This window comes from Homarus americanus, unplaced genomic scaffold (genome assembly GCF_018991925.1).
Source record: "Homarus americanus isolate GMGI-L3 unplaced genomic scaffold, GMGI_Hamer_2.0 scaffold22250, whole genome shotgun sequence".
Lineage (NCBI taxonomy): Eukaryota > Metazoa > Arthropoda > Malacostraca > Decapoda > Nephropidae > Homarus > Homarus americanus.
The window spans coordinates 12,902,139-12,929,753 of NW_024741189.1; the positions used below are offsets into that span (position 1 = coordinate 12,902,139).

At 39.5% G+C, this 27,615-nt stretch overlaps 1 protein-coding gene across 5 annotated transcripts; it reads left to right on the plus strand.

Moving 5' to 3' along the window:
- Nucleotides 1-441: 441 nt before the first annotated feature.
- On the plus strand, nucleotides 442-27,252 carry LOC121875683. Of its 5 annotated transcripts, none has more exons than XM_042380305.1 (8): nucleotides 3,672-3,744; nucleotides 4,346-4,470; nucleotides 9,526-9,653; nucleotides 15,376-15,558; nucleotides 18,660-18,792; nucleotides 20,747-20,886; nucleotides 23,907-24,427; nucleotides 25,566-27,252. In XM_042380305.1, the coding sequence occupies exons 2-8, from the start codon at nucleotides 4,467-4,469 to the stop codon at nucleotides 25,696-25,698; spliced, it is 1,242 nt and encodes a 413-aa protein (XP_042236239.1). In that variant the 5' UTR covers nucleotides 3,672-3,744; nucleotides 4,346-4,466; the 3' UTR covers nucleotides 25,699-27,252. The 5 variants fall into 5 exon arrangements, with proteins under 5 accessions (XP_042236237.1, XP_042236238.1, XP_042236239.1 ...); XM_042380306.1 differs by having other exon boundaries at nucleotides 3,695-3,714; XM_042380303.1 differs by lacking the exons at nucleotides 3,672-3,744; nucleotides 4,346-4,470 and adding an exon at nucleotides 442-1,094.
- The last annotated feature ends 363 nt before the right edge of the window (nucleotides 27,253-27,615 follow it).

Genomic DNA, 27,615 nt, shown 5'->3' on the forward strand with positions numbered 1-27,615 from the left:
TTGCATGTTTACCCAGAATACTAAAAATGAGCACAGGCAAGCGCAAAAGAATAACAAACTTTGCTGCATTCTTTATGTACTAGAGTAGACTTTTAGGAGACTTCTTACTTCTTACATTTATTTTATTAATTAGAAAGAAAAAACTACTGACGAATAAAAAATTAAGTAACATGGCAGCTCAGTAGTTACCATGACGACGAACCCGCCTACACTTACATGAAGATGTACAATAAGTGAAATTTACAGCTATCTTAAAATACATTTTATCTTCGATTTTATTTGTAGTTTTAAATTTTAAAATATCTTTATTTATTTTTATATATATTAATATGATTGTTTTATTATAAATGAAATGTGGAAAATAATAAGGTATTTGTGAAATGTGTATACTTGGCAACCCGCATTATGTTTACCAAAAGAGCCCGCGGCAGTTCAGTCGGTGTGTTGTGTGGTGAGGTCTTCAGGTCGTTGTTCTTTGTGAGGAGTGTATCGAGCATACCTCTTCCGCTCTGTCACTCCTTTGCATGACCATCACAACAGAGTAAAGGTGTCTTCTCCATGAGCAAGTTACAGTTTGACGTCACCAAAAAGTGTTTACGTTGCCCAAAACAATATATTTGTTAAACCATACCAAGACAAGGAGTGAGTGTATGGGAAGTCTTCTAATGACAGCTGATCCCTGTTAAGGTTCATTTGAACCCCCAGTCTTAAGTGCATCGTAGTATATTAAGTGAACTGAAGCCACCTTGTGTCTGTTATGATTTAATATAGTTACTGTACGTTGTACTTAAGTGATTTTGGTGCTCGTGAATTGTGCTATCGACTAAAGTTAACTTTACGTAGGGATGAACACAACATGCCTCACGTTTTCTAACCGAGTGTGCCCTTCTCCGGAATAAATTAAATACTTTAGAAGCCAGAGGGTACATGACGTTAACTGGTAATAAACATTTACAATAGTTATCAAATTCGAGTGATGTGAATAGGGCAGAGAAATACGATAATTGTGCACTTTCTGGACACCATGGACTGGGCGCGACCCTTCACTGCGTGCTGGCTGGCCATAGCTGTCATCCTGTTTGGGGCTAACTATGGTAAGTAAGTAGTGTAGTGATTGAATAATATTAAAAACATGTCTTTTCGAGTTGCACAATCACACGGGAAGCAGTGAATATGTACAGTATGTTTTTACTTTATCCTCTTTGCCACTGATCGGCTCTAGCCGGTCATTTTTGTTACTGTTGACAACTGGACATGCACATGAAAATGCGCCAGTGTTGGTCAGGTCTGGTCTTCAGTGAGCTCGGTCCTGTCACAACACACTCTCGGAGGTTATTCCAAGAGTTCACATCTTTACTCCAAAAAAGTTACCTGGCAATTTTCTGTACTTGTGGCTTCTTTAACTGGGCTGGTTCTGCTATTTCCAGTCTCCAGATCTGGACACTCGACTGTGTAGTCCTTTGACTCCTTTTAAGTGATAATTAAGTGGAAAATATCAAAATCCATTCCTGAACAATGAGTTCGAGAGGAACTACTCACTGAGCAATATACAGTATACATGAACAGTAATGATAATTTACAGATTTGGTGTAAATTGCATACATTTTGTTCAACCGAGTCTTCTAAATTGACAGACAAATTAACATAAAGTAACGTAAAATAACCCAATAGTTTCATAAAATTATTTGGTTTGTTTGTTTGTTTGAAAAGAGGTGCATGGTATAGCAGTCATCATGGTCTAAAAGAAATCGTTATTTTTAAAATATTTATATTTTGCCCAATAATTGTTAGCACATTAAAGTAATGAATTTCCTTAAAACAACGCGATGGAAAAAATAAGTAAGTATACAATGCAATATTGGCTGGCGTTACTCAGGTTAAAGTGGTACACAGTAAAGGAAGTCCCAATTCAGTCTTAAAAAGAGAAAGCAATTTGGAATTCCCCTAAAGATATGCGGTACAGTAGTAAGTCCCACGTCCCCAGTTAAAATATATATATATTTGGTATGTTGCTAAACATCATTTGAATTAATAAAGTAAGTTGGAGTAAAATCCCCAATTTCCATCCCTGAAGCCATTAGGAGTCATGGTTTACTTGAAATAAGAAAGAAAGGATTGGTTGGTAAGACAAACACTTAAGTCCTCGAGCGTGTTATGTCCCAGTTTTAGCCATGCTGCTATAATAGTTATAATAAACATCTAGCAGATTCACTGAGGCTGGCCTCCCTTTCATATACTGTACAGAGTAAATTTTCCGCCCATAGTCTTAACCAGAGTGGGAGTGGTTTATCGTAGTTGAACAAAATCGTCGGCGTTTGCCAAAATAAAATGCCTAAGTGCCACACTACTCCCTGAAGGGATATATATATATATATATATATATATATATATATATATATATATATATATATATATATATATATATATATATATATATATATATATATATATCGATAAAATCACACGGGAAAAGGGAAACAACGGAGCACCTCAGCTTTCGTCTTTCGTCAAGACATTTTCAGATTTATCTTATCCACGTTTTCATTGTGGATATATATATATAATTGGGGTGTTTATCCGCATCTATTAATACTCATATTGATGAAAATTCTGGGGAAATATTCATTTATTTTTCAATACTTTAGCTTTAAAATTACGAGAAAAATAATTGTTTCTGCAAGTTGAACATTTGGTTAGAAAAGACAAAATTACCAAGAAAGGATCACGATACTATAAATAGTCTTTACTCCCTGTTTCTCATACAGTATATGAATGAAAAAAAAACAGATATTGAGGAAGGCTTATAAGGAGTAGCGATGGGTCACCTGGTCCGTCCACAAGTGCACTTCCGGTAGTTGCTGCTCAACTTATTTTCACACACGCTGCTTGTGGGTCCATCTTTCATTCTTCTTGCATATTGCCTCTTTTGTTTTTTATCCGGAGTTAGTACAGGAGAAAACCGGAGTATGGGAAACATCAGACCTGTGATGTTGGGTAGTGAGGGTTGCACTGGATAACACTCTTAAGTGTGTCCGAGCCATGCAGGAATCGAACCCTTAACGTATTGAGAGATACGCGCGTTACCACTGGCCTTTTGTCGCTTTACGTGTCACACATGCTGTCTCGGGATCCAGGTGTTCTTCAAACAAGTCGTTTACCTGACAATTTTGTCGGCTATCCTTGATCAAATTGGCTAACTGTTTTCCATTGTTTTTTTACCCAGCACTGTCTAGGGTTCTAGGCATTGAGGGAACTGTACAGTATACTTCCACTGCCTACGTGCACCCTTTATCTACAATGTCTAATATATCCATGCTGAACTGTATACCTGCATGGTTTATAAACGTACCTATCCAATTTTAAACCTGTATGACAATATTACTGAATATTATTATTCCTTATAAAGACCCTAGTAGTGGTGCTAGACAATCTATCCCACTCCTCTCGCTATGCTGTTAGTTTCTCGCTAATTAATAATACATCTTCTAGATAACTCCACTCTGTCAGAACCATCTTATAGAAACTCTACATAAAAAATGTGTTGAATTATCCAGAGAAGCTACCATATACATGAACCAAACAGACTTGTTGGCTCCTGAGTTGTTAACGTGGCCCGACTCGTTGCCAGCGGGGGTTTACTGTCTGTTTGGTTGACTGGTTTATACGGCTCCGCCCAGCAGAACAACGGGCACCTGTGGCGGGTTGTAGTGTTTGGTGCAAGAAATATAGAGGATATATCCCTTGGTTTAGTGGTTGACGTTATGTCATCTAGATTCTTTTATATTGTTGCAGATTTATAAATACGGTATCAGTGTATTGGTAGGAATTAGTTAGGTATAAAATGATAATTGCGTGTGAAAAACAAATTGCTAAGCTAGTTTACTCAGCCTTAAATTTAGGGAAACTTTCTGGATTATAGAAACGAAAGCTTTTATTTTTTTCATATGGTAGTTAATATAGGCCTACTCTTAGCCTCGTATGCAATCTTCTTATGTCATTAAAACCTAATAAAAAATAGCTTGTGTCATTGGCTCGAAACTATTGTACAGAAACAGTTGTGCATGAATCAAGTGGTTGGGAGCCCTTTGTTGTAAAATCCACGCCGAATCCGGGTGTTGACTCCTAAAAGTGAAGCGACATTGTCAAATTATGCATTAGGTGGTGGTATTCTAGTAAGGTACAGCAAACAGCATAGGTGCAGTAGATACTTGTGATAGAATGTTAGTTTTATTCCACAAGTTGTATTTTTGTGTAGGTAGGTAGACTCGCAAAACAATCAATATAAACACCGAGTTAAAAAAAATACGCATACGTGATAGTGATAGTTTCATTTCACTGATGGCAGGCTACAACACTTGTAGGAACCCGGGCAGCTTGGTACAATAATCAAGACACGTAGGAGTAGATAAAGTGTACTTTGGAGGCTCAAAGTAAGCGGAAGGCAGCTACATACACGACATGGATTAATGCGTAAGTCATGGCAGTAAATTTTGAAACAAAAAGGATAGTTCCGTACTGTACTAGGAAGGAGAACATTGACAAAGGAAAATGGAAAGGGAGGAATAACAAAAGAGAAGATTGTGGGAGGTGAATATGAATGAAGGGAATACAGTGTATTAATGAAACCTAGGAAAGTGTAATTGCTCATAGGAGCGATTTTGGTTTATGCAGGACAATAAGACTGTAGGGGTATCGAGATATTATTGTTGTCTAGCACTCAGGATGGAAGGAAACTCTAATGTGGTTTTCTTGTATAATATAAGTTATATGATAGACAGTCTGGTGCTGGAGGTGTTGTGTGGTGAGGAGCTGGTCAGTAGAGACGTTCGGTGAGTAGCGTGTTGAAGGAGGTAGATGTGCAGGAGCTTCGTTAGAGAAGATGTTGCCTGTTGCTGGCCTCCTGGTTGAATGAAATGTTAACAGCGTGGAGCTTGCTGGAGGAGATGTTGCTTGTTCAGGAAAATGGGCAGAATGAGAGTTGGTTGGTGAGGAAGCTCAGGGAAGGACAGCTGGTGGGTCGCCATGCTCGCCGGCGGGAGCGAGGACCGCTGCCAGGCAGGCGAGGAGGAGCTAAGGCAGCCAGGCAGCGGCGGAGGAGGAGGTGTTGCTAGTTCAAGAAGAATGGTCAGAATGAATCTCACTGGAGAGACAGAGCTTATATACACCCAGCAGCGGCCGCCAGTCCTCTGAGTCATGTTGGGAAAACCCGAGAAGTAGCCGGTGACTAGTTCCGTTGCTAAGATACGGCGGGCATTGGAATGCGGATACGCTTGGTTGCTAGGGAAGACGGTAACAGGTGGTGGCGTGGCTACGCAGTTGTAAGCAGTTGTAGGGGAGACATCCACTACAATACTCCCCCTCCCCTCCAGGCGGTGTAGGAGACTTGTTGATTGTAGAGTTGCTTAGCACATGTGAGGCAGACCGGGCGGTGCATGCCTCGTGTGAGACAACGGCGATGGCGTGATGAGCCGATCGCTGAAATACAACTGTCTAGATACACACTATCTGTGGGAGAAGGGAGAAAAAGGGTGTGTGGAGGCGATGAATGTTGTGCTTCCCTCACGACAGGTACAGGGTCGTCGGATGCGCCTGCTGGGGTGTGTGTGGGCCTGGATCAGGAGCAGGGGCTGGGTCAGCAGAAGCGGATTAGGGCTCGTGACAGCAGCTGGGTCCACGACAGTAGCAGGGTGCAGGACATTAGCAGGGAGTACCTGAGGGAGAAAAGAGGGTGTGTGGGGGTCCGGATTCAGGAACAGAGGCCGCGTCAGGGGTTATTGCTGGGCTGGGGTCGGCGTCTGAGGCATGACGGGTGTGCTGGGGTCGTCAGAATGTGGTGCGTGAGGCAGGAAGAGGAGCTGGTGTCTGCTTGAAGACTGGGAGCGTGATCAGTGTCTCCTCCATCCTGTGTGAGTGCTAATCTCCGGGAGTCACCATTGTAGGGGTACCGAGATATTAATGTTGTCTAGCACTCAGGATGGAAGGAAACTCTAATGTAGTTTTCTTATATAATATAAGTTATATGATAGACAGTCTGGTGCTGGAGGTGCCGTGTGGTGAGGAGCTGGTCAGTAGAGACGTTCGGTGAGTAGCTTGTTGAAGGAGGTAGATGTGCAGGAGCTTCGTTAGAGAAGATGTTGCCTGTTGCTGGCCTCCTGGTTGAATGAAATGTTAACAGCGTGGAGCTTGCTGGAGGAGGTGTTGCTTGTTCAGGAAAATGGGCAGAATGAGAGTTGGTTGGTGAGGAAGCTCAGAGAAGGACATGCTTTTTGGCGGGAGCGAGGACCGCCAGGCAGGCGAGGAGAAGCGAGGGCCGCCAGGCAGCGGCAGAGGAGGAGGTGTTGCTTGTTCAAGAAGAATGGTCAGAATGAATCTCAATGGAGAGACAGAGCTTATATACCCAGCAGCAGCCGCTATGAGTCATGTTGGGAAAACCCAGAAAGTCGCCGGTGACTGGTTCCGTTGCTAAGATACGGTAACATCTGGTTGGTTGCTAGGGAAGGCGGCACATTGGAATGCGATACACAGTTTGTAGGGGAGACGTCCACTACAAGACCCTTGTCGTTGATGCGATGAGTATAATTCGGTCAAAACCTGTTGAACACAATTCACATATAACAACTGCTGGTATACCAAGACACAGTTTGAATAATACGATCAATATACAGTACATAATTACACTTATTAAAATTATTTAAAGTTCTCGGAGGATTCAACAGTTCACAATCGCACTCAAGTTTTGAGGTCTAGGGTTAGACCAACGAGAACAATTATAATGTCCTGCGGGAAAATGTTGTGGACGAGAATCAAGATGTTGCCTTTACAGTCGAAGGCGATAGACTGTCCCTCAGGCAGTCACACAGCTGCTACCAGCTCCATCTCGCTGAGTAAGCTGTTCTGAGTTCTAAACAGTTTCTTCACTTAACATGTGGCCGGTGCGCACAATTTGTGCGTGGCGATAACAGAAAGTAATTAAGAAAATAAAAAATCTTGTGTGAGAAATGGCTATAAGGTGGTGTGTATAGCCACCTGGAAAATGTCTGGAATTTCTTTTGGTGCCTGGAAAACCTGAAAAATTACAGGAATTTTATTTCTTGTTACCTGCTGTCTACCTTAGGCATAGATACAGATATTATAGACAAGTAATTATAGACAAGGCAATATATAAAGGGTTTTGGTGATAAACGGGCGAAGGAGAGATGAAAAATAATAGGATGGGAAGAAAAATTTATAATGAGATAAATATAGATAATTTGACAGTAAAATAATAATGGAAAGAGAGGAAATGGCAAAAAAAAAAAGAGAGGCGTAACAAGAGGAAGAGAGGAAGTTTGGGTAATGGAGAAAGAATGAAAGAGGATAGAGTGGGTAGCCCAGCCCGGCCACTCACACATCCTGCACAGTGTACGGTATGTGTATTACTTTACGTTCCTCAGCTCAGCGCGTAGCCTGTCCGTTACCTGTGTCGGTCCATCCAACAGACAGCACCCACACCTCCACCTCTTACTTCTAACTCTGTCTCTGCCACCACCTGCATTTATCCCCCTCTTACATCTCAAAAGCACGTACCTCAGACCTCAATACTTTGTTTACATCCAGTACGTGGACATACCTCTTTGCATCTCCACTGTATCTCCAAAGTGTTTGCATCTATTAGTACTGTATTATGTAACCATGCCAATAGCCCGTCCGATACTTCAGTATCGATAGGAATCATTAAGGCATCTGCATACTGTACTCGGGCGATGCGGTACACTCCGCTTCCACAAGCCACCTTCACCTGCTGGGAAATTTATTCGTATTCGTCCTTACGGCAAGTGGTTTTTTTTTTTCGGGAAGTAGCCCACCCGGGCACAGGTCGAACGACCCACAGCGGGGCCTAGGGGCGGAAAAATAAGAACAAAAAGAAATTAAAAATAGAGAAGAAAATGGTTATACTGTGTTAATCTACAACACGAAGATGCCGGAAAACCAGCTTTTTAAAGTGAGACAGGTTATATAAGTATGGAAACAGTGTAATCTGTAGGACTCCACTTTGGTCTTTTCTCTTTGGCCATTTTCAGTCCTTGCTCCATTCTGAATCATAAACCAATGTGCCTACTCACAAGAACATTTTAACCTCAGTTCTACATTATGCTATCATTTAATATTCACGAAACTTTTTGATGCTGTATTTTATTGTTTTGATGACAGTGTTGTACAATGACTTAACATGTCAGCTTGCTAGTCGGTCGGTTTATTCTCTGTAACGACCTTCATTGTTAATGTAGAAGGAACCCGAAGTACAAGACGAAAAACTGTGGTGGTTGATATGGTTACACTGAATACCACCCTTCTTTTATCCGATCCAGAGATCGAACCTGGGATGGAATAGTGAGAGGCACCTTACGATCTTAACGTTGTATGCCGGTATTTTTTTTTTTTTTTTGTATTTGATGCTTCGTATGAATAGTATATTGCGTTTGTGCTTGACGTGATAACTCCAGTTTTAGTGGGCGGTTGGTTTTCAAGTAAGAGAAGGAACGGTTGTGGGGTTTAATTTGTGTTTGTGCTCACACTCAGGATGGGATGGAGGAAGGAAACTCACAATGCGCTTTCTGTATATATATTGTTGTACAGTGCAGTGCTTAGGAGTGACTAGGTGAGGAGAAGCTTGCTCAGAGGTCCTGTAGGCGAGGAGGTTTCTGAGGAAGCTGGGTGGTGAGGAGCTGTGAGAGATATTGCTGGGCCGGTAGCCGAGTGTAGAATGGTTACGAACTAAGGTTACTTTATTGCTCTTACGATTACAGTTATCACCTGACCCTACCCCTATGTTCAATCAACCCCTCCACCAAAGTCAGACAGTCCTTACACCCGTAAGTCACACCCTCTACACCACAAATGAAACTACCTTAACACCCTCTAAATCTGACATCTAGCCAATACAGTGAACTGATCCTTACACCACGAAGTCAAATAACCCCTATGAATTGTTATGCTCCTTTCGTTCTCCCTTCTCCCTCCGGGCCCCATGTTAAAAATGTATCTGATGTTCCTGCTGTTGTTTAACAAAAGTTAATGTGGTCACAGTTATTCCGAACCTGTTTTTTCCAAAATTATTAATGAGGATTGACAAGTTAACATACTGTACTTCTCTTAAATTCCCTGAAACTAGTTAATACTCCAATCATGATATTCCTGGAACCAGTTAATACCCCATCTTAATTTTCCTGGAACCAGGAGACACTCCAGTCAATATTTTCCTGGAACAAAGTAATTCTGATTTAAAGTTTTTTGTTGAATTATTTCTTGCATTCAATTGTTATAGAATTACTGTAATTTGTGTAATGACTTTCCCCCAACATCATTTCAGTACTGGTATAGTACAGGTACTGTATTACCTACAGAAAACTCATATGTGATGCTTTCCTTAACTGAGTTTTTATCATTAGGTAAGTAAGGTCATTTACAATGATTTTGCCTTCCTCACATGTGAATGTTTATCACCTAGAGAACTGCAGGTCATATAATTCAACTTATTTTTCCCAGGCATGTGTGTGTGTCACCTCGACAATTATGTGTCGTCATGCATCCTAAACATCTTGGACGAACACATAGAGGCAACTGCCATCATCAACCACTGCCACTTGCCTCTTGACATAACCTTCCTTATAGCGGTGAGTGACCCCGTGTGTGTGTATGTGTAGCCATTTGTGTTACAAGGCCATGTAATATAAGGTGTTTTAGATGCATGGAATAGCTAATGCGTTAGCTATTCCGTCTGGGCAGACACTTCTGCTGAGTACTGCGCATGACACCTTGAGAGGGAAAAGCAAACACCTTGATCAGGCGTTAGAGTGTGCAGTGCCCGAATAGCTTACAACCAATCAGCGAGTTTCTCCCCTTAAAACAGTGGGTAAATACTCAGACCATGGCCGTTTATGGAGAATGTTTTGATTAATATTGGAGAGTTAGGGGCATGTAAGGCAGTGAAAAATTGTGATATAATAATAAAAATAATTCTATGTACGGTAGTGTATTGGATAGGACCGAAAGCAAAGCGTATGGCGTAAATGAATTGAAAAGGATTGCACCTAGTTGAAACCTGTTTTGGCTCCGCCCGTTTTTAAGTGGGCGCTGTCCGATTTCATTAGTCGTCAGTGACTTTGGTGTAACAATATTGATAATTACTCGAATATAATTGAAACCTTAATATCATTATTCTTAAGATACTTTAAAAAAGGGTGAACAAGTTGAATACAGTTTTGTAAGTTCAAAAATTAAGACTTAAATGAACCTGGAATTCGTCGTATTTCGTTTATAAATATGCGAACACCTAGCCGTGAGAGACAGTAGTGTGGTTTCAGAGTCCGAGAGAAATTACCTTTACAAAGGGCCCAATTTTTTGTCATTCTTATTTGTTGACTGATTGATTTTTCCCGTTTTGTCTTTTTTTCCATAATTTTTTTCACGGTTTCTTTCTGTATTGTGTCCAAATAACAGTTCTCCCAATTTTATTTTTTCTGAAGACTGTTGTACAACAGGTATATCCAAGATGCGGTACAATGTCGTACACTAATACTGACACGTTCCTGGATAAGAGAGAGGAGTTTGAAACACCACTGAAAGTACACCAACCCGACATAGTAGGACTTGTAGAACTGTTGTACAAGAACAGGAGAATTGACCCAAAGGAGTGGGAGTTCAGTATTGAAGGATATGACTTATTTTTTAACCTTTCTCAAGAAACTTGCAAGAGGGGTGTGATTATCTATGCTAGGCAAGACCTTAGAGCCAACCAGGTGAGGGTACAGGGAGAGGATGTTTTTGAAGAGTCCAAGTGGTGTGAAATTAAATTAAAGGGAAGAGACTTCCTTATTGTCGAGTGTATCTACAGATCCCCAAACTGTAGCTTACCAAACCAAAGGAACTTGAGAGCTTTTATAGACAATGCAGCGAGGCCCAACCCTAGCCCCATCCTTATCATGGGGGACTTTAACTATGGCAACATCGACTGGAGAAACGAGTTCACGCCAAATAACTTAAATAACCCTTCTACTCTTTTTGTAGAAACTCTGAGAGATAATTTTCTGTTCCAACATGTTAAAGACCCGACACATTACAGAGGGAAGCAAACACCCAAGCCACTGGACCTCTTCATAATAAACAAGGAGGGTATGGTGGCCAAACTGGAACATCTAGCCCCACTTGGCACCAGTCACCATGTAATGTTGTCCTTCAAATTTAACTGTTAATTAAGTCACGACAAAACCAGGCCAAGATGCAAATATTTCAAGGGAAATTAAGACAGGATGAGGGAGGAGATGAGGGGTTTCCACTGGCCTGACTCATTAAGGTATAAGAACACAGACACTATGCTGAATATCATAACTAGTAAAGTGAACCATTTGATCGAGAAATATATACCCAAGTCCACACCCAGTGCCTCTTGGAATACAAGGAGACCCCTACACATAACCATGCGATGGTTAGGTCAAACGATGAGCAGGACAGGAGGGTGTATGTAAGAGCCAAGAACCAAGCAAAGTCAGAGTATAGAAAGGCTGAAAAGGAGTTCCAGAGGCTGGTTGCAAGCGAGGTCAAGTCAAACCCAAAGACGTTTTACCGCTATGCAAAGTCAAAATTAAAAATACGAGTAGGAGTATCGGACCTGAGGCTTGAAGATGTTAGTTATGCAGATTCTGACCAGGACAAAGCTGAGGCATTGAACAGCTTCTTTTCTTCGGTGTTCACAAGAGAGGATGCGATTAATTTTCCTACATTTGAGGACGTATGGTTCGACATGGCACTGACCCACATTGTTTTCACAGAAGAGGTTATAAGAAATAAACTGTCTAAGTTAAAGGTTCATAAGAGTCCCGGCCCTGACATGGTGCATCTCAGAGTGCTAAGAGAGTTGTGCACCGAGCTTGCTGAGCCCCTGAAGATCCTGTTGTGTAAATGCCTGGATCAGCAAAAGGTCCCCAGTGATTGGAAAATGGCTTATGCGAGTCCTATCTTCAAGATGGGCGATCGTCACTCCACGAATAACAATAGACTGGTGAGCCTAACCATCATAGTATGTAAGTTACTTGAGAGCATTATAAGAGATGCCGCAATGAAACCTCTACTACGAAACAACCTTGTAAAAGATTGCTAACACGATTTTATGCCGGGGCACTCCTGCTTAGCACAATTACTCAGGGTACTGGATATTTGGACGCAAATTCTGGAACAGGGTGATAATATCAACTTATTTATCTAGATTTTGCTAAGGCTTCTCGACAGTGTACGTCGTGAAAGGCTGAAAATTAAACTGGAAGAGTACGGGATTCGGGGAAATGTCCTAGCCTGGATCAGAGAGTTTCTTCATGCCCGCAAGCAGTGTGTTGTGATTAATGGCATGAAATCATCATGTGTACCGGTCACAAGCGGGGTACCACAGGGCAGTGTTTTGGGCAAGCTGTTGTTTGTTCGCTTCATAAATGACATGCCCGATGCTGTACATTCCTCCATACAAATGTTTGCGGATGATGCCAAGTTATTTCGGGAAATTAAGAACCAAGCAGACTGAAGAGCTGCAGAGATCTTTTGTGAGCTTTAAGAATAGTCGAAGGAATGTCTGCTAAGATTCAATGTCACGGAGTGTAAGAGGATGCACCTGGGATGTACCAACAGTAAGAAGGCATATCATATGTCCCAATGGGATGAAGAAACTGCATTAATTGAGACTGAATGTGAAAAGGACCAAGGTGTGTACGTTGACAATGAGCTGAAGTTCTCGCACCATTGCGAGAAGAAGGTAAATCAGTCAACGAAATTATTAGATCTAATAAGAAGGTCGTTCAGATATCTAGACGGTTTGTCCCTTGTAACAATCTTCAAGAGTGAAGTGCTTCCCCATTTGGAGTACTGTCACCCCGTCTGGTCCCTGAGATATGCTAGGGACTGTCAGTTGTTGAAAATGTCCAAAGGAGGGCCACCAGACTGGTGCCTGCACTACGGCACCACAGCTACCCTGAGAGATTCGAGCACCTGAAATTGCCTAGCTTATATTGCAAACGGACAAGGGGAGGCTTAATTGAGTTGTGTAAGCATCTCAAAGGGCACTACTCAGTCGAGTGCCCTGACCTGGAGCTGGCAGACGCTCGCCCCACAAGGGGTCACAGCTCAAGGTTGAAGAAGCCGTAGGCCCAGAAAACTGCGAGGGGTAACTTTTTAGGAGTGAGAGCTGTGAATTCTTGGAACAATCTTCCAGAGAGTGTTGTGACTGCACAGAGCTCTTTCAAGACCAGACTTGACAAGCTCTGGAGCAGGTTCTAATAAATTCAGGAGCCAGTGCATGCCCAGTACTTGCCAACAGTGCGTAACAGAGACGTGACCGATCGCCCAAGCGGCCAATGAGCCAATCAGTGGTGAAAAGGATAAGAGTAAAAGCTAATGCGTGAACTATTCCGTGCATCCAAAACGCCTACAATAAACGCCTATATTTTGATCCTCGAGAAATCTCTAGTCCATGTCTTGCTGGTTCGTCAGCTAGGTTGTTTTAGTGCATGTATTGGGTTAGATCTAATGGTCTCTATCCCTTAATATATAAGTACTGTGCTGTACACTAATCAATATGTGCTGCTTGAATTCCACCACTAAGAGAGTGCTCTCCTTTTATTTTAATAAATAGTTATCATTACTGTACTAGCATGTAACTTGCTGGCCATTGAGGAGTAGCATGCAGGACTTTAGACTTTGTAAACTTGAATGGCATAGTGACAGAAGGGGAAGTTTCATCATCATTTGGTGTCAGAATGTCAGTACCAGTACACTACTTGTATAGATAGCCACTGTACAGTAGTTTTCTTTGGGAAGTTAGTGATATGAGATATTACAGTACAGTACTGTACTGCACATAGGAAAAAAATTAAGTAATTTGTACTGAACTCTTATGTTTCTTTTACAAAGTTTTCATATCCAGAAAACCTTGGAAAATAATTGGATTTTTCCTGGCCTTGAAGTGTTATATGGCTTGATTTATAAATTCAAAGTGGAAGTTAAAAGAAGCTAGTGCACTAATATATTGTATTAAGAGAAATCTAGTCTGTTCCATTTCTTCACTGTGATTACGATAGTGTCCAAATTCTTTGTAGAGTATCCTCGATCATGGTAGATACCAAGTGTGGGTCCTTATTATGGGAATTTTTCTATTTTTGTTAGTGTTTCATTGCACGTAGCACAGAAGTGGCAACCTGATTTCCCTCCTCGTTAGCAAAGTACATGTAACTCCACTTCCTCAGTATTATTTTGGGCATCAAATTTATTTGCTGCTTCATCTTGTGAACAGACTGTTTTCACTGGGGATTCCATCATATTTTTCTGCTCCAATGGCATCACAACAGTTCTCTGTACAGTGCTACTTTGATAATAAAATACTTTGTGTGATTTAAACTGCAAGGATAGGGAAATTTACACCAACTAAAACTTTGTAAAATACTGTATGCTAAAATTTAGAAACATATTTTTTATGGATTTTGAGGCTTTATTTATTGTTTTCCATGTTCATAAGTTCTTATTTTTGAATGCAGTTCATAGCTAAAAGAGAACTTAATATTTTTCTAAATTTTCTTGGATATTATACGTAGTATTTACTCTACAGGTGTTCCTCTACTTAAGAACGTTCAACTTACAAACTTTTAGAGATACAAACATCATCACTGAGGGGGGTTACCTGCCAGAACAGGTGTTTAATATGGATGAGACTGGATTATTTTGAAGAAAATTCCAGATAGAACAAACATTACCTAAGAGGAGAAGAGGGAGCCAGGTTTTAAGGCTGCATTAAAGGATATAGCTGTATTAAATATCCATAATCTTTTCATTTTTTACAATATGTTTGGTATCCACAAGAGTAAAGTTAGACTTACAAACAAGCCTCAGGAATGTAACTTGTTCATAAGTAGAGGAGCACATTTATAGTATTTTCCCCTGTTATATGGTTTCCATATTAGTTTTAGATTAGTCCAGAAAAGATAAATTAATATTTAGACATAGTAAGTTACTGTATATAGTATAAACCTGTAACTTATCAGACACAAGTTGGAAGACGAGAATTTGTGAGGTTGCCAGTTCAGGGCTTTACCACGTTAATTTGTGTTAAGATAATTAGCATACTGTAGTAATCCAGAGCACACTTATATAGGTGAATATACTGTAGTATACTATACTGTATTTGAATGCAGTATAGTACATGTTGTTTATTTAAAACGTTCATTGTCCAATAGGTTTGTACAGGTATTTCAAGGTACAGTATAGTACATGACAGAAGTTAAATAAACCTGTTCTCTATACAGTACAGTATAATTTTTATGATAAATGTTTGGGATTTTATATTTTAGCTTTTGTTTACAGTACCAGTACAAGAACAGTACACGGCACAACTGGAAGTACACATTTGTTACATCAAATCAAAATGAACGAGTACTGATCCCTGGATTGTTACTTCCTGTAGCACCTCATGCACCAGTCTTCCTGTATGCTCGAGTGCCAGAGAGAGAATTCAACATGCATAACTCTTCCTTTGTGGCTATTGAGGTTTGTGATGCTGTTCTAACTATACAGTTTTGCATTAAGTCAATTTCAAAAGAATTGTTCTGCAATGTGAATGATGTATGATCTGAATGTTCTGTGTACAGGTTGACAATCCTTTATCCGAAATCCTTGGGGCCAGAGCCATTTCGGATTTTGGAATTTTTCGGTTTTCAGATTTTTTTTTTTTTTAGCGTACCCGGGCACAAGTCAGTGACCCACATTGGGGCCTGAGTGGCGAAAATATAATAAAAATTATAATAATAATAACAATTCATAGGTCTGGGTCGTGTTTCTCACTTTTGATCTTTTTTTTTCATTCTTGTACTTCTTTATTATTACAGTATTATTATTATTATTATTATTATTATTATTTTATTATTAGTATTATTGTTATTATTATTATTAATTTTATTATTATATTTTATTATTATTATTATTATTATTATTGTTATCATTATTATTTTATTGTGGTGTATTTTTTATTAAAATTTTTATTTGCTATGAACAATTATTATAATTATTATTACTATTACATTTCGCCCCCCAGGCCCCGATGTGGGTCAGTGATCTATGCCCGGGTGGGCTAATCCCTGTTTAAAAAAAATAAATAAATAAAAAAATTGCCCACAATTTTTTTTTCCTCAGTTTTTAGAGCTTTTCGGTTTTTGGAATTTCGGATAAAGGGTTGTCAACCTGTAGTATACTACATACTGTACAGGTACTCCTCGACTTACAACCTACTCGACTTACGACCACCCGGACATATGACCGCTGCAGTCGTATAAAATATTTTTCAAATTACGTATTTTCTAGTACAGAAACGTTTCCGTCCCGTACGACAGCGTGGGCTGGGCTGCCACGTGGTGTACAGCATTACGCCGTAGCCCGCTCAGTTGGTGTTTGGCCATCGTTGGTGTCAGTGATCGCGCTGTGTACTGACAAAATTTTCGTTTGTAATTCCCTTTAAAATGACTGGCAAGCGTAAAAGTGAGAGTTCTGGTGGTGCTCAGGAGAAAAAGAGAGTCAATTACTTTTGAGTTGAAAATGAAAATAATGATGCGATATGAAAATGGAAAAACGGTAGCAACCATTTCACGCATCCTAGGCTTCTCTCACTGTACGATATCAACAATTTTGAAGGACAAGGAACGAATTCGTGAGGTAGTGAAAGGATCAGCACCTATAAAGAGAACAATAAAACGAAAAAGACAAGATCCTCTTCATGAGATGGAAAAATTACTTGTGATGTGGATGGAAGATCAGCTGCAAAAGCGTGTACCCATAAGCCTTCTAACCATACAAGCTGAGGCAAGACGCCTTTTCGAAAGCCTGAAAGAGCAGGCAGGAGATGGTTGCGACCAAACCTTCACAGCAAGTCATGGGTGGTTCCAAAGGTTTAAGAACCGTTACAGTTTGCACACTGTAAAGGTGAGTGGAGAGGCAACAAGTGCTGATGTGGGTGCTGCCGAAGCTTTTAAGGAGGAGCTAGATCGTGTCATTGTGGAGGGAAATTATTTAATGTGGATGAAACTGGCTTATTCTGGAAGTGCATGCCAGAACGGACATACATCCACAAAGAGGCGAAAACCATGCCGGGATGCAAGTCATTCAAAAACAAAATCACACTTCTGTTGGGGGGGAATGTAGCTGGTTTCAAGGTAAAACCCTTCATGATAAATTATTCAGAGAACCCAAGGGCTTTTAAGAACGTCAGCAAGCACACACTGCCAGTGTTTTATCGCGGTAATAAGAAAGCATGGATGACTCTTGCACTGTTTGAGGATTGGTTCCTGAGTTGTTTCATTCCACGAGCCAAGGAGTATTGTCTGCAACAAGGGGTTGCATTTAAGATTTTATTAATTTTAGATAATGCTCCGGTACACCTACCACACCTGGACGACCTGCACCCTGATGCTAAGGTAATCTACATTCCACCTAACACTACCTCTATCATCCAACCCATGGATCAAGGTGCTATTGCTGCTTTTAAAGCATATTATTTACGTACGACCTTCACTCAGGCTGTTGCTGCTACTGAAGGTGAGAAAATGCTCAGAGTTTTGGAACGACTACAACATTTTGAAATGTATAAAGAACATAGCTGCAGCATGGTGTGAGGTTACAGGTCAGTGCATGAATGGAATATGGAAGAAGGTCCTGAAAAGATTGTGAACAGTTTCAAAGGATTTAATGAAGATGAAGCAATTTCTGAGATTAGTAACAAGATAGTGGAGTTGGGTAAACAGCTGGAGTTAGAAATTGATAATGAAGATGTTGAACAGTTGGTTGAAAGTGTAGCAGAAGATCTAAGTAACAAGGATCTTATTGAACTGGATGCACAGAAAATTGCAGAGGAAGAAGAGACAAAATGTAGAAGAAGAACCTGCATCCCCCAAAAAAGTTTTCAGTGAAACAAATGGCAGAGGCATTTGCTACTATTAATAAGGGGATGCAAATGTTTGAAGAAATGGATCAAAATGTTGAGCATTTTGCAAAAGTTGACAGAATGATCCAAGATGCACTTGCTTGCTACAGGGAGATTTACAATGAAAAGAAAAGGCAAACTGTGCAGTCTAAATTGGACAAATATTTTAAGATGTCCCCTACTGCTGTCTCCTCGCTCCCCACCACGTATGCCTCTTCACTCCCTAAAGATGGTCCAATACCTTCAACAAGCAAGTACGTTAGCCTGTCTGAGAAAAGTGAAATTGATGACTCACCCAGCCCTGTCTCCTCCTCCTGCTTCATCCAATTAATGTAGTCTCCATGTTTAATTAAAAAATTATTGAGGCCCCATGTGCATTCAGTGGACTACATTAAAGGTAAATGCACAGTAACACTCTCTTCATTTATCATTATTGATTACTTTTACTGTACTGCATTTCATTTTAGATTTTCTATGTATATAATTTTCGCCTTTTCGACTTACGACCAATTCGACTTACAACCTGGTCGTCGGACCGGAACCCTGTCGTAGGTCGAGGAGAGACTGTATTGGTACGTACGATACTGCATTATTATTACAGTACAGGAGTATTAGCTGTAGTAGATTTATTACTACCCGTACTTAAAAAGTGTAGATAATAAAAAATTGATTTTTGCAGGCATCATTTGTAGCAGAGTTAAGCACAGAAAAGTGGGAAGAAGCAGAGTTCTTGAACCACACTGTGTACATTACATCAACAAACGATTGTCTGTTCAGCAAACAGGGACAAGATCCCATACCTTGGATAATTGGCAAGTACCTGTATAACATTATTGTGTGTGTGTGTATACAGTATATACCATATATAGCAGGGGTGGGCAAAGTGCGGCCCGCGGGCCACATTTGGCCCGCCAAATTATTTCTGTGGCCCGCCACTGCATTTGGCAATCAGAAAAAGAAATTCTTATTAATAACAGAAAGGACAATTTTGGAAGTTGGGTGGACATAGCAGCAATACTGGCTCGTCGCTGTTAACCTGTGGCCCGCGAAGTGTGCCACCATTCATGAAGTGGCCCTCCATCAAAAATAATTGCCCACCCCTGATATATAGTGTACTAATCTCCGTTAGCTAGAATCTTCAATCCCCGTAACTCTCCAACAGATTATTAAAAAAAAATTTTTAAGAGCAATCTGAGAAATTCTGGGATAAATCTCTCCATTCTGGGCAAGGGAACATAATTCTAAGATTGCACTATGTTTCTGATATGAGGACACTTGCTGGGCGCATGGGTGGGTAGTCTCAGAGTGCTCAAAAGCTACAATTGGCCACTACTTCTGTGATGTGGCTGCATGAGATGCGTGTGATCTATGATTGGCTGATGTATTTCACAGCCTATTTGCTCAAACTCCTGCATCATGACACTCTTAGTTCACTTTTGCTGCCATAGTACAAGCTTGTTCACTTGGTCACTGCTGGTTTTGCATACGATCTGTGTTGTGCAGTACTGTACATGTACTATACTCTGTACTATAGTATTTCCATGCTAAGCTGACTCATAAGCCCAGCTCCTCGTCTATAGCTACAAATAGCCGATTGGTTACCCCGAGCGTTTTACCTCCCCCCAGACTGCGCGTATTTATATCGACCTTTTATAATAAATATTAAAAATTTTCTAACATCCTCTCTGAAGTGCTAATGCCTTGAAATAATTTGCCTTTTGATAATCCATATATTTAACATTATTTTAGATGTTGACAGGTCTGCTTACCAATTGTGAACACATTTAGTTAGAATTTTCTGTTAAGCAATCGGCTATTAGAATAGAAGAGGGGCAGGGCCTATGGGCCAGGTTAGTGTGGAAAGTGGTATAGCATATCATCAGCCAAGAATTCCCGTTAAACCAGTGTTGAGAGATAAAAAGTGATTACCTATATTGTACATTCAATAAGTGAAAGTACCATGTGTACAGTACATTACTGTACATATGGTACAGTAATGGACAGAGTGTATGTACAGTATACAGTGCATCACAATCCCTCCTTCATGGAGGGAGAGGAGTGACACTTAGCAACACCTGCTATAGGAGATGGTACAGGACAAAGGCAGGCCATTCTACTGTATATCACCATTTGGCATGCCTACATCAGCTGGTGAGTACAGTACAGTATAGTGTACCCAGTACTATAGTATATTTTGTTTATTTACAATATATTGTATGTATACAGTGGTGTTTGCAGAAATAAATAGAGCTCTGTGTCTGTGCGAGATGTGAAAATTCGTCCCCATACCTGGATATCTCTCAATCCCAAAACAGCTCTGCACCAATTATTCCAGCTAATGGGGATATGACTGGTGTATACATATACTGTATTTTTATTCATGAGTAGAACTTTGTCACTTTACCTCTTATGCCTTTGCCTTTGTATTTCTCCATTCACTTTAAATATCTCCCTTTAAGGTACTTTGTGTGCAAACACATTTTGTCACCAACACGTGTACCTGTATTACAATACGAGTAAAGTTTGTATTAGCTTCACATGGTGGGTGAGCGTGTTCCTACCAAGATTGTCGTACTTATAATTTTCATACAATAATAGTTGATCACTAGGCTAATATCCTCGCCACACAATTGTATTAATCAGAAATATTAAAATGTAAAAATAAGTCCTGTACAGCATATGATCTTTATTTGGGTAATGTTACCATCCTGGGAAACAGGAGGATAATATGTTCCATACACTATATAAAATCCATTTTCGCTTCAGGTGGTTTATTTGCTGTTGCACTGGTTTCTGGTGCTCTAGGAGGTGGCTGCTTTTTGTATCGGAAAAAGAAATTGGCAGTGGATCAACTAGCACTTGTAACAGCTATGGAGGTTGGGCTTCCAGGGGCTCAGCCATATCAGGTTTGCTCTTCTTACCATGTTTATTTCTAGCTGCAATTATTAGCTCCATAAATGCCAGAGCTGAATGACAGAAAATTTTCACCTTGTTCACAGTCAGTTCATGTTGTAGGCTCTTTACAGCATTCCCAGATCATATATGTTGATGACCAGTTCTTGGCTTCCTTACCTATCATAGCATCCCTCATATAGCTTAGTGTAATTTACCGGTAGGTTAAAGGAGTAAGGTAACCTTGAGAATTTATGATTTAAGGGTCATCATAATTAACCTGTGAGATTTCATCATTATTTGTAGAAAGATTGTCATTATTTGTTTTTGTCCGCCTGTTTGTGTGACTAACCATTAAACCATAGTATAAACATACTATTTCTTCACCAATAAATCTCTTTATTCTTAAGAAATAATTGTGGTGTCACAATTTATAGTTTTACCATTTTTATTGGGTATTTATTGGTAGCAATCTCATGGGTCACTTGCTTCCATTCCTTGATCATAGTATGAGATTTTGTACTTCAGTTTGTCTCTTCTCTAGGTAGAGGCTTTATGGAAGAGGATAACTGCATTCTCATACTCACTTGTCATTTATAAAAGACTTTCTTCAAATACTATCACATTAATACGATAAACTAACATTTGATATTCTTTGTTTCATACAGAATAAGAGCTTAATAAAGATTCATATACAGGTTGTACCTCTCTAGTCCAGCAACCTCGGGACCAGACCAGTGCCGGACCATGGAAATTCACCCTTTTCCTGGATAGATAGTGACTTGTGCTTATGCTTGGAAGCACTAGGAACACTTTCTCTGCATCATGGTCTCTTTGAAGGGTTAAATGTCGTATAGTAGCTTCTCAAATTTTGCGAGTTTTTAATTCTTAATGTATTTTATTGGAACACACAAAAAATAAATAAATACAAATTTTGACGGCGGAAACTTGAATTTCGACGGGTTTGAACGGCCCGCCAACGTGCAGACGACGTGCATAATCGTGTAAACAGCGTCATTTCTCTTATGTACAAAAGATTCATTATTGTTTATTACTGAATGTCATTTTTATTGAATTAATGTTTGTGTGCAAAATGAGCAATACAATTCATTAATAATACGTTGAATATTAAAACACACGAGGAAATGACACAGCATTGTTTTCGTTGATTACAAAACCAGTGACTGACTGGTTCTACATATAAAACTGAAGAAAATAAGACCTTGGTTGTAGCTGTAGTAAAATTAATATGTTTGTTTTAAGTAATGTTATTTAATGTTAATAAATGGAATAGAAGTAGCTAATGATAATGGTAAAGAAAAAAGAGAGATCGCGTATGTAAGTGCGCATGCGCACATGTGAAAACATATCGTCATTACTTTACATAAGAATATGAAAGCGACACTTATTTACTGTTCATATATATTTTAATTAATGTTTCTGAATTTGTTTTTATTGAATTAATGTGTGTGTGTGTGCAAAATTAACAATACAATTTATTAATAATACGTGGAATATTAGGAGACGAGACGGCTGCCGGCATTGTTTATGTTAAAGCTTACAAAACCAGTGACTGATTGGTTCTACATATAAAACTGAAGAAAATAAGACCCTGATTTTAGCTGTAGTAAAATTAATGTAAAAAAATTAATATGGTTGTTTGAAGTACCTGTAATGTTATTTAATGTTAATAAATGGAACAATATAAGTAGCTAACCATTAATGGTAAAAAAAAAAGTGAGACTGCGCGTATGTAAGTGCGCACATGTGAAAACATATCGTCATTACTCTACATAAGAATATGAAAGCAACACTTATTTACTGCTCATATATATTGAAGGGTTAAATGTTGTACTCTGTATAGACAAGCAGAGAGAGAGAGAGAGAGCAGCCGAACTGCCGGATGTAAACAAACCTTAATTTCCCGCGGCTTTTTTTTTTAAGGGGATTAGCCCACCCGGGCATAGGTCACTGACCCACATTGGGGCCTGAGGGGCAAAAATTTAATACTCCTGTAATAATAATAATAATTCAGATAAGTAAAAAAAAAAAAAAAAAGCTGCCTATTGGACAAACTAAAATCGTTCCGGACCACGGAATGCCGGACTAGAGATGTACAACCTGTACTATACTGTATTTTCATACAAGAACTTTGCTCATCATCATCATCATCGATGTTTTAAAGCTGTTTCCCATGCTGGCATGGGTTAGCTGTAGTTACTTGATGGCAGCTCTCTCTGTTGCATGATCTCATACAGCCTCTTGTCAGGTTCTTAACTTCTCCCCATTTCGTTGTTGGCTTGCCCCTGGTTCTCCCCTCCACATTAAGACTCCTGCATCTCTTGACCCAATTGGTCTCATCCATTCTCTCCAGATGCCCAAACTATCTCATTCTATCTCTAAGCAAAGCTTTGCCAATACACCCCCAGTACCTGTACTTTCAATATCTTGCCGACTTCTGAGTTCTGAACACTTCCTGCTTTCAGTGTCACATTGCATATTCACCTCACCATACTCATTCCAGTTCATTCAAATCTGCATATATCATCCTCTTTAGCTGCCTATGTTCCATTGCCTTACAATATCACACTCTTGATGTCAGTTGCTTACATCTTTCGTTTTACTCGAAGGAAAGGTCCTCTTGCGCACAATAAAGTCAGCAACTCCCTAAACTTACTCCAGTCACATCTCACTCTTGCAACTGAGCTAACTTTAGCACTCCCCACCCTTTCCACACTCACTGTAGATTATTGAGTTGCTACCAACACCTTTCTTACCGACAGAATATGGCCTTTTTCCACTTTCCACCGCAGATACCTCACCCACGCCACTAATCAATTCTTTTGTTTTTGCCACACTCACTCTCAACCCTTTGACTATTCCTTCCATATCTTAAATTCTCTGCTGTGTCTACATTAATAATTGGTATCAACACCAAGTTATTAGCATCCATCTGTATTATTTAGACATTATAGTTAAATCAAATTCTTAATTTTACGATGTGCATTGTAAAATGCTGTATTTTATCTTGTAGGTGGATGCAGTTGTAGAAAAAAACCCACAAAATATTGAAACTTCAAGTAATGAATCTCCTAAGCCTGAAGACACTAATACAGAAAACATGGATAGCAATAATGAGATGGATGGACAAGCTAAGCAACAGAATTCTGAAGAAGCATCAGAACAACACAGGAAGGGAAAGAAAGGTTTCAAGTTTGGACGTCTAAAAGAAGAGCCTGTCAATTTTTGTAATGGTTCTCCAGGACTTAAGGGTATGGCTGTTGTAATTGGTAATCCAGCATATCAGGAGGAGTCTAAACAAGCACAAGAAGAAGATAAAATCAAAGAAAAAGTCCAAGAACAATCGCTAAATGTTGATCCTTCGGTGGAAGATTCACAGTTTATTGTAGGAAATGGGAAAGTGAATGGCATGTATTCTGAAGGTGACACCCCAGACAGCTCATTAGAGGATAATATATCCATCAACAAACACCAGAAGGTTCCAGAGGAGGAGGAATTATCAATCAATGGACATCCACTTGAGACTGAGGACAGGTAAGATAACTGTACTTGAGTTCTAGAGAGAGTTTGTTTGTCATTCTTAGCAAAAATGGGGGTGCTGGTGGTAGAGTGGTACCGCTCTTGCCTTCGCAAGCGAGATGTCATGGGTTCGATTCCCGGGCCAGTGGAAGTTGTTTGGACATACTTCCTAGCCCCCATTAGTCCCTGTTCACCTAGCAGTAAAGTAGGTACCTGGTGTAAATCGAAGGTTGCGAATTCGTATTCAGGGTCAAGTTGTTGGAGCTTCCAATAACTTAATGACATAAACCATTGACTCTTCAGGCTTCTACGCCCTTAACTCATGAGACATAAAGGCAAGCATGAACTTAGCATGCTTCTCTGTTGGGCACTGTAAATGCTTCTGCGCTTCACCTTACACAAGGATGTAGGGGAGTGCCCAATAAAAAAAAAAAAAAAAAAATTCTTAGCAAGACAGTAGATGTGTATACAGTACTTAATGAATCTACAGTTCTTTATAATGTTTTATACCAGGTAAGTCATATTATATTTCAAGAGCCATAAGAAATTTTGTCATAGTGTTATGTTATTCAGGATTGAGGGTTTTTTTATTGTGCATTTGCCAGTTAGATGTACAGTGGGGTATGCTATAACGAACGGATCCTACTACGAATATTCCTATAACGAACGGTTTTACCTATAAAATTGAGAATGCTATAACGAATGAAACTCCTACAAAGAACATTATTAAAAAAAAATATATATATATATATTTTTTTTTACTAAATTATTGTTTTTTTATTACAAATATTAATGATATTCTTTATTTCAGGGGTTTAGATGCATATTTATGCACTTTTTTACAATTTTTACAATTTTATATTATATTTTTCAGTGTTAAGTGGTTGTATTTGGGAGCCTGGAACGGATTAATCCTATAACGAACGAATGCTATAATGAGCAAGGTTCTAGAACCAATTAGATTCGTTATAGCATACCCCACTGTACAGTACAGGGTACTGTATTATATAATTTGGTGTATAACTTAAGGATTTTCGCACATTATATTTTACATGTTGCTTTCAATAGCATTAGACCTATTGCTTAATACTGTACTACTGTATTTAATAAGGATACCTTTTGTAGTTTAATTAATGATATTTAATGTCAACAGCTTGGATGGCAGTGGTCAGGTTGGCCAGGGTGCACGACGAAAAGTGCGTGGAATGTCTTCAGCCATCACGGGCTCCACTACCATGGTGTCAGCAGAAGTTGGCAACACTAGTGACTCCCAGAAGTGTTTATGAGTTTCTGGTAAAATTATTGTTTGCAAACATGAACTTAAATTTGTAATTGCAATTGTTCTGAAATGTTGCAAATTTAAATTTGAAAGTCATTGATTTTTATCAATCAGATTAACAGTCTAGGACTTAAGTGATAAATTTTATGACGTCTACATCGATAAAGATGCTCATAAGCGAGAAATGAATGGTTATGTCATTACATATAAATAGATTTGTAGACTCTTGGATTGTGTGTGCGTGTACAGTCGCAGGCAAAAGTTTGCTCCCCATTGTTGAAACTGCCTGATGGGAATCAGTCTGTAATTACTTACTGTCATCTGGTGCGAGTGTGTTGTTTTATCTCATTTGGGGTCGATGCTGCTTCAGTTTGGGAGGGAGCGAACTTTTGACTCGGACTGTACTTACACACAGTATATGAGTGCTGCATGTAACTATCTACGTTGAGGCTGACTGGGAACGTTGTGTATTCTAAGAACCCACTACTCCTGGAGGATAGGGACTTTCTCATAGTCTCTCTGTTACTTTTTAGTCCAGATCTGACTAATTTTATTTTACTGATTGTTTTTAAGTGCAGTATTATAGATATCCTTAAACCTGAGAAAAAAGGCTAAGTACTGTCTGTGAAGAAGGAACAAGTATAAACAGAAGCATTGGCTATAGTGCACATTGAAAAAGTAAAGCTGTTCTTCACAGTGGCTAAGTTTAAGGTGTCTCATTGTGTTTTTATTTTTATGAAAAATTAAGTTTTATTTAACCCTTAAGCCCCAGGTTAGGAAGCTGCTGGCAGTACCCCTCACGCGGGGGTAAATTGAGAAAAATCAAAACGTTTCCAAAAATAGTTTTTAACCCTTTTAAATTATAAAAAAAACTATATATTGACCCTCTAGAAACTTCCCTGGCAGCGCTGAGGAAGGGAGGGGGGAGGGATACGAGGCGACAGTGTTGCTTTGACAGCTGAGCTTGTGGTCACCTACGCATTTACGAGCTATTTTTAGCTTGTCTTTTTGTTCGAGATGGCCAATAATGCATGTATTTACTGATCATAATACTTATTTGCTATAAAAAATTAATTTAAAATATTTTATTTATCTTATTTTTCATAAAAAGTGCTTGGCAACTCACGCATTCGGTCGCCAGGCAGTATGGCTGATTTTGTGTTTGGTAGAGCAAGTAATGCATAAAATAATAATAATTCCACAAATGAATACATTTATAAAATAATCATAGCATTATTTTCCAGTAATACTACACTACAATACATCTACACTAATTTGAGCAATACAGTAGAACTTCGATTTAACGCAAGATACATTCCAAGAAAAGTAGTTTTAGACCTAATTCGCGCTAAATTGAAATGTTGTTTCAATGGAAAAATTTTGTTTGGCACTTGAGAGAAACACAAAATACTAATAAGACTTTTATTAACGAGTAAATATGAGAAAAATATATGGTTTAATGATATACAGTCAACCCTCGCTTTACGCGTTTACGCGGTACCCTGCCGAACACGGATTGCTCACTTTCCGCGGTGTGTGTACCCCTTTACGTGGAGAGCGGCGCGAGCAGGGTGCGCACAAGGTCGCCCCAGTCATCAAAACATTACCGAGTTCTTCACCTGCCACCCACCACAGCCTGCCCAAGTCAGTGATAATGATAGTGAGGATATGGACTTTGAGGGGTTTGACAAAGAGGCCCTGCAAGCCTCTGTGGTGGATAGTGATACAATTGATACAAGTGATACAGGTGAGGGCCAATAATCTGCCCTCTGCCTCGGAACCAACCCCCCCATCCCCGTGTGCCCAGCCATCTTTTCTACTCATGTAAGTGTTAAAAAACCTAATATTATTGATATTTCTCTTAATTATTAATAGTGTGTGCATACCATCATAAAATTAAGAAGTTATTTTTACTACAAAGTCG

Bases quoted from the DNA above. Each gene is read 5' to 3' on its own strand.
- LOC121875683 (XM_042380303.1), top strand. From the start codon at position 1,025: ATGGACTGGGCGCGACCCTTCACTGCGTGCTGGCTGGCCATAGCTGTC. The intron at 1,095-9,525 runs GTAAGTAAGTAG...TATTTTTCCCAG, and splicing joins CCTGTTTGGGGCTAACTATG to GCATGTGTGTGTGTCACCTC. The intron at 20,887-23,906 runs GTTTGCTCTTCT...TTTATCTTGTAG, and splicing joins CAGGGGCTCAGCCATATCAG to GTGGATGCAGTTGTAGAAAA.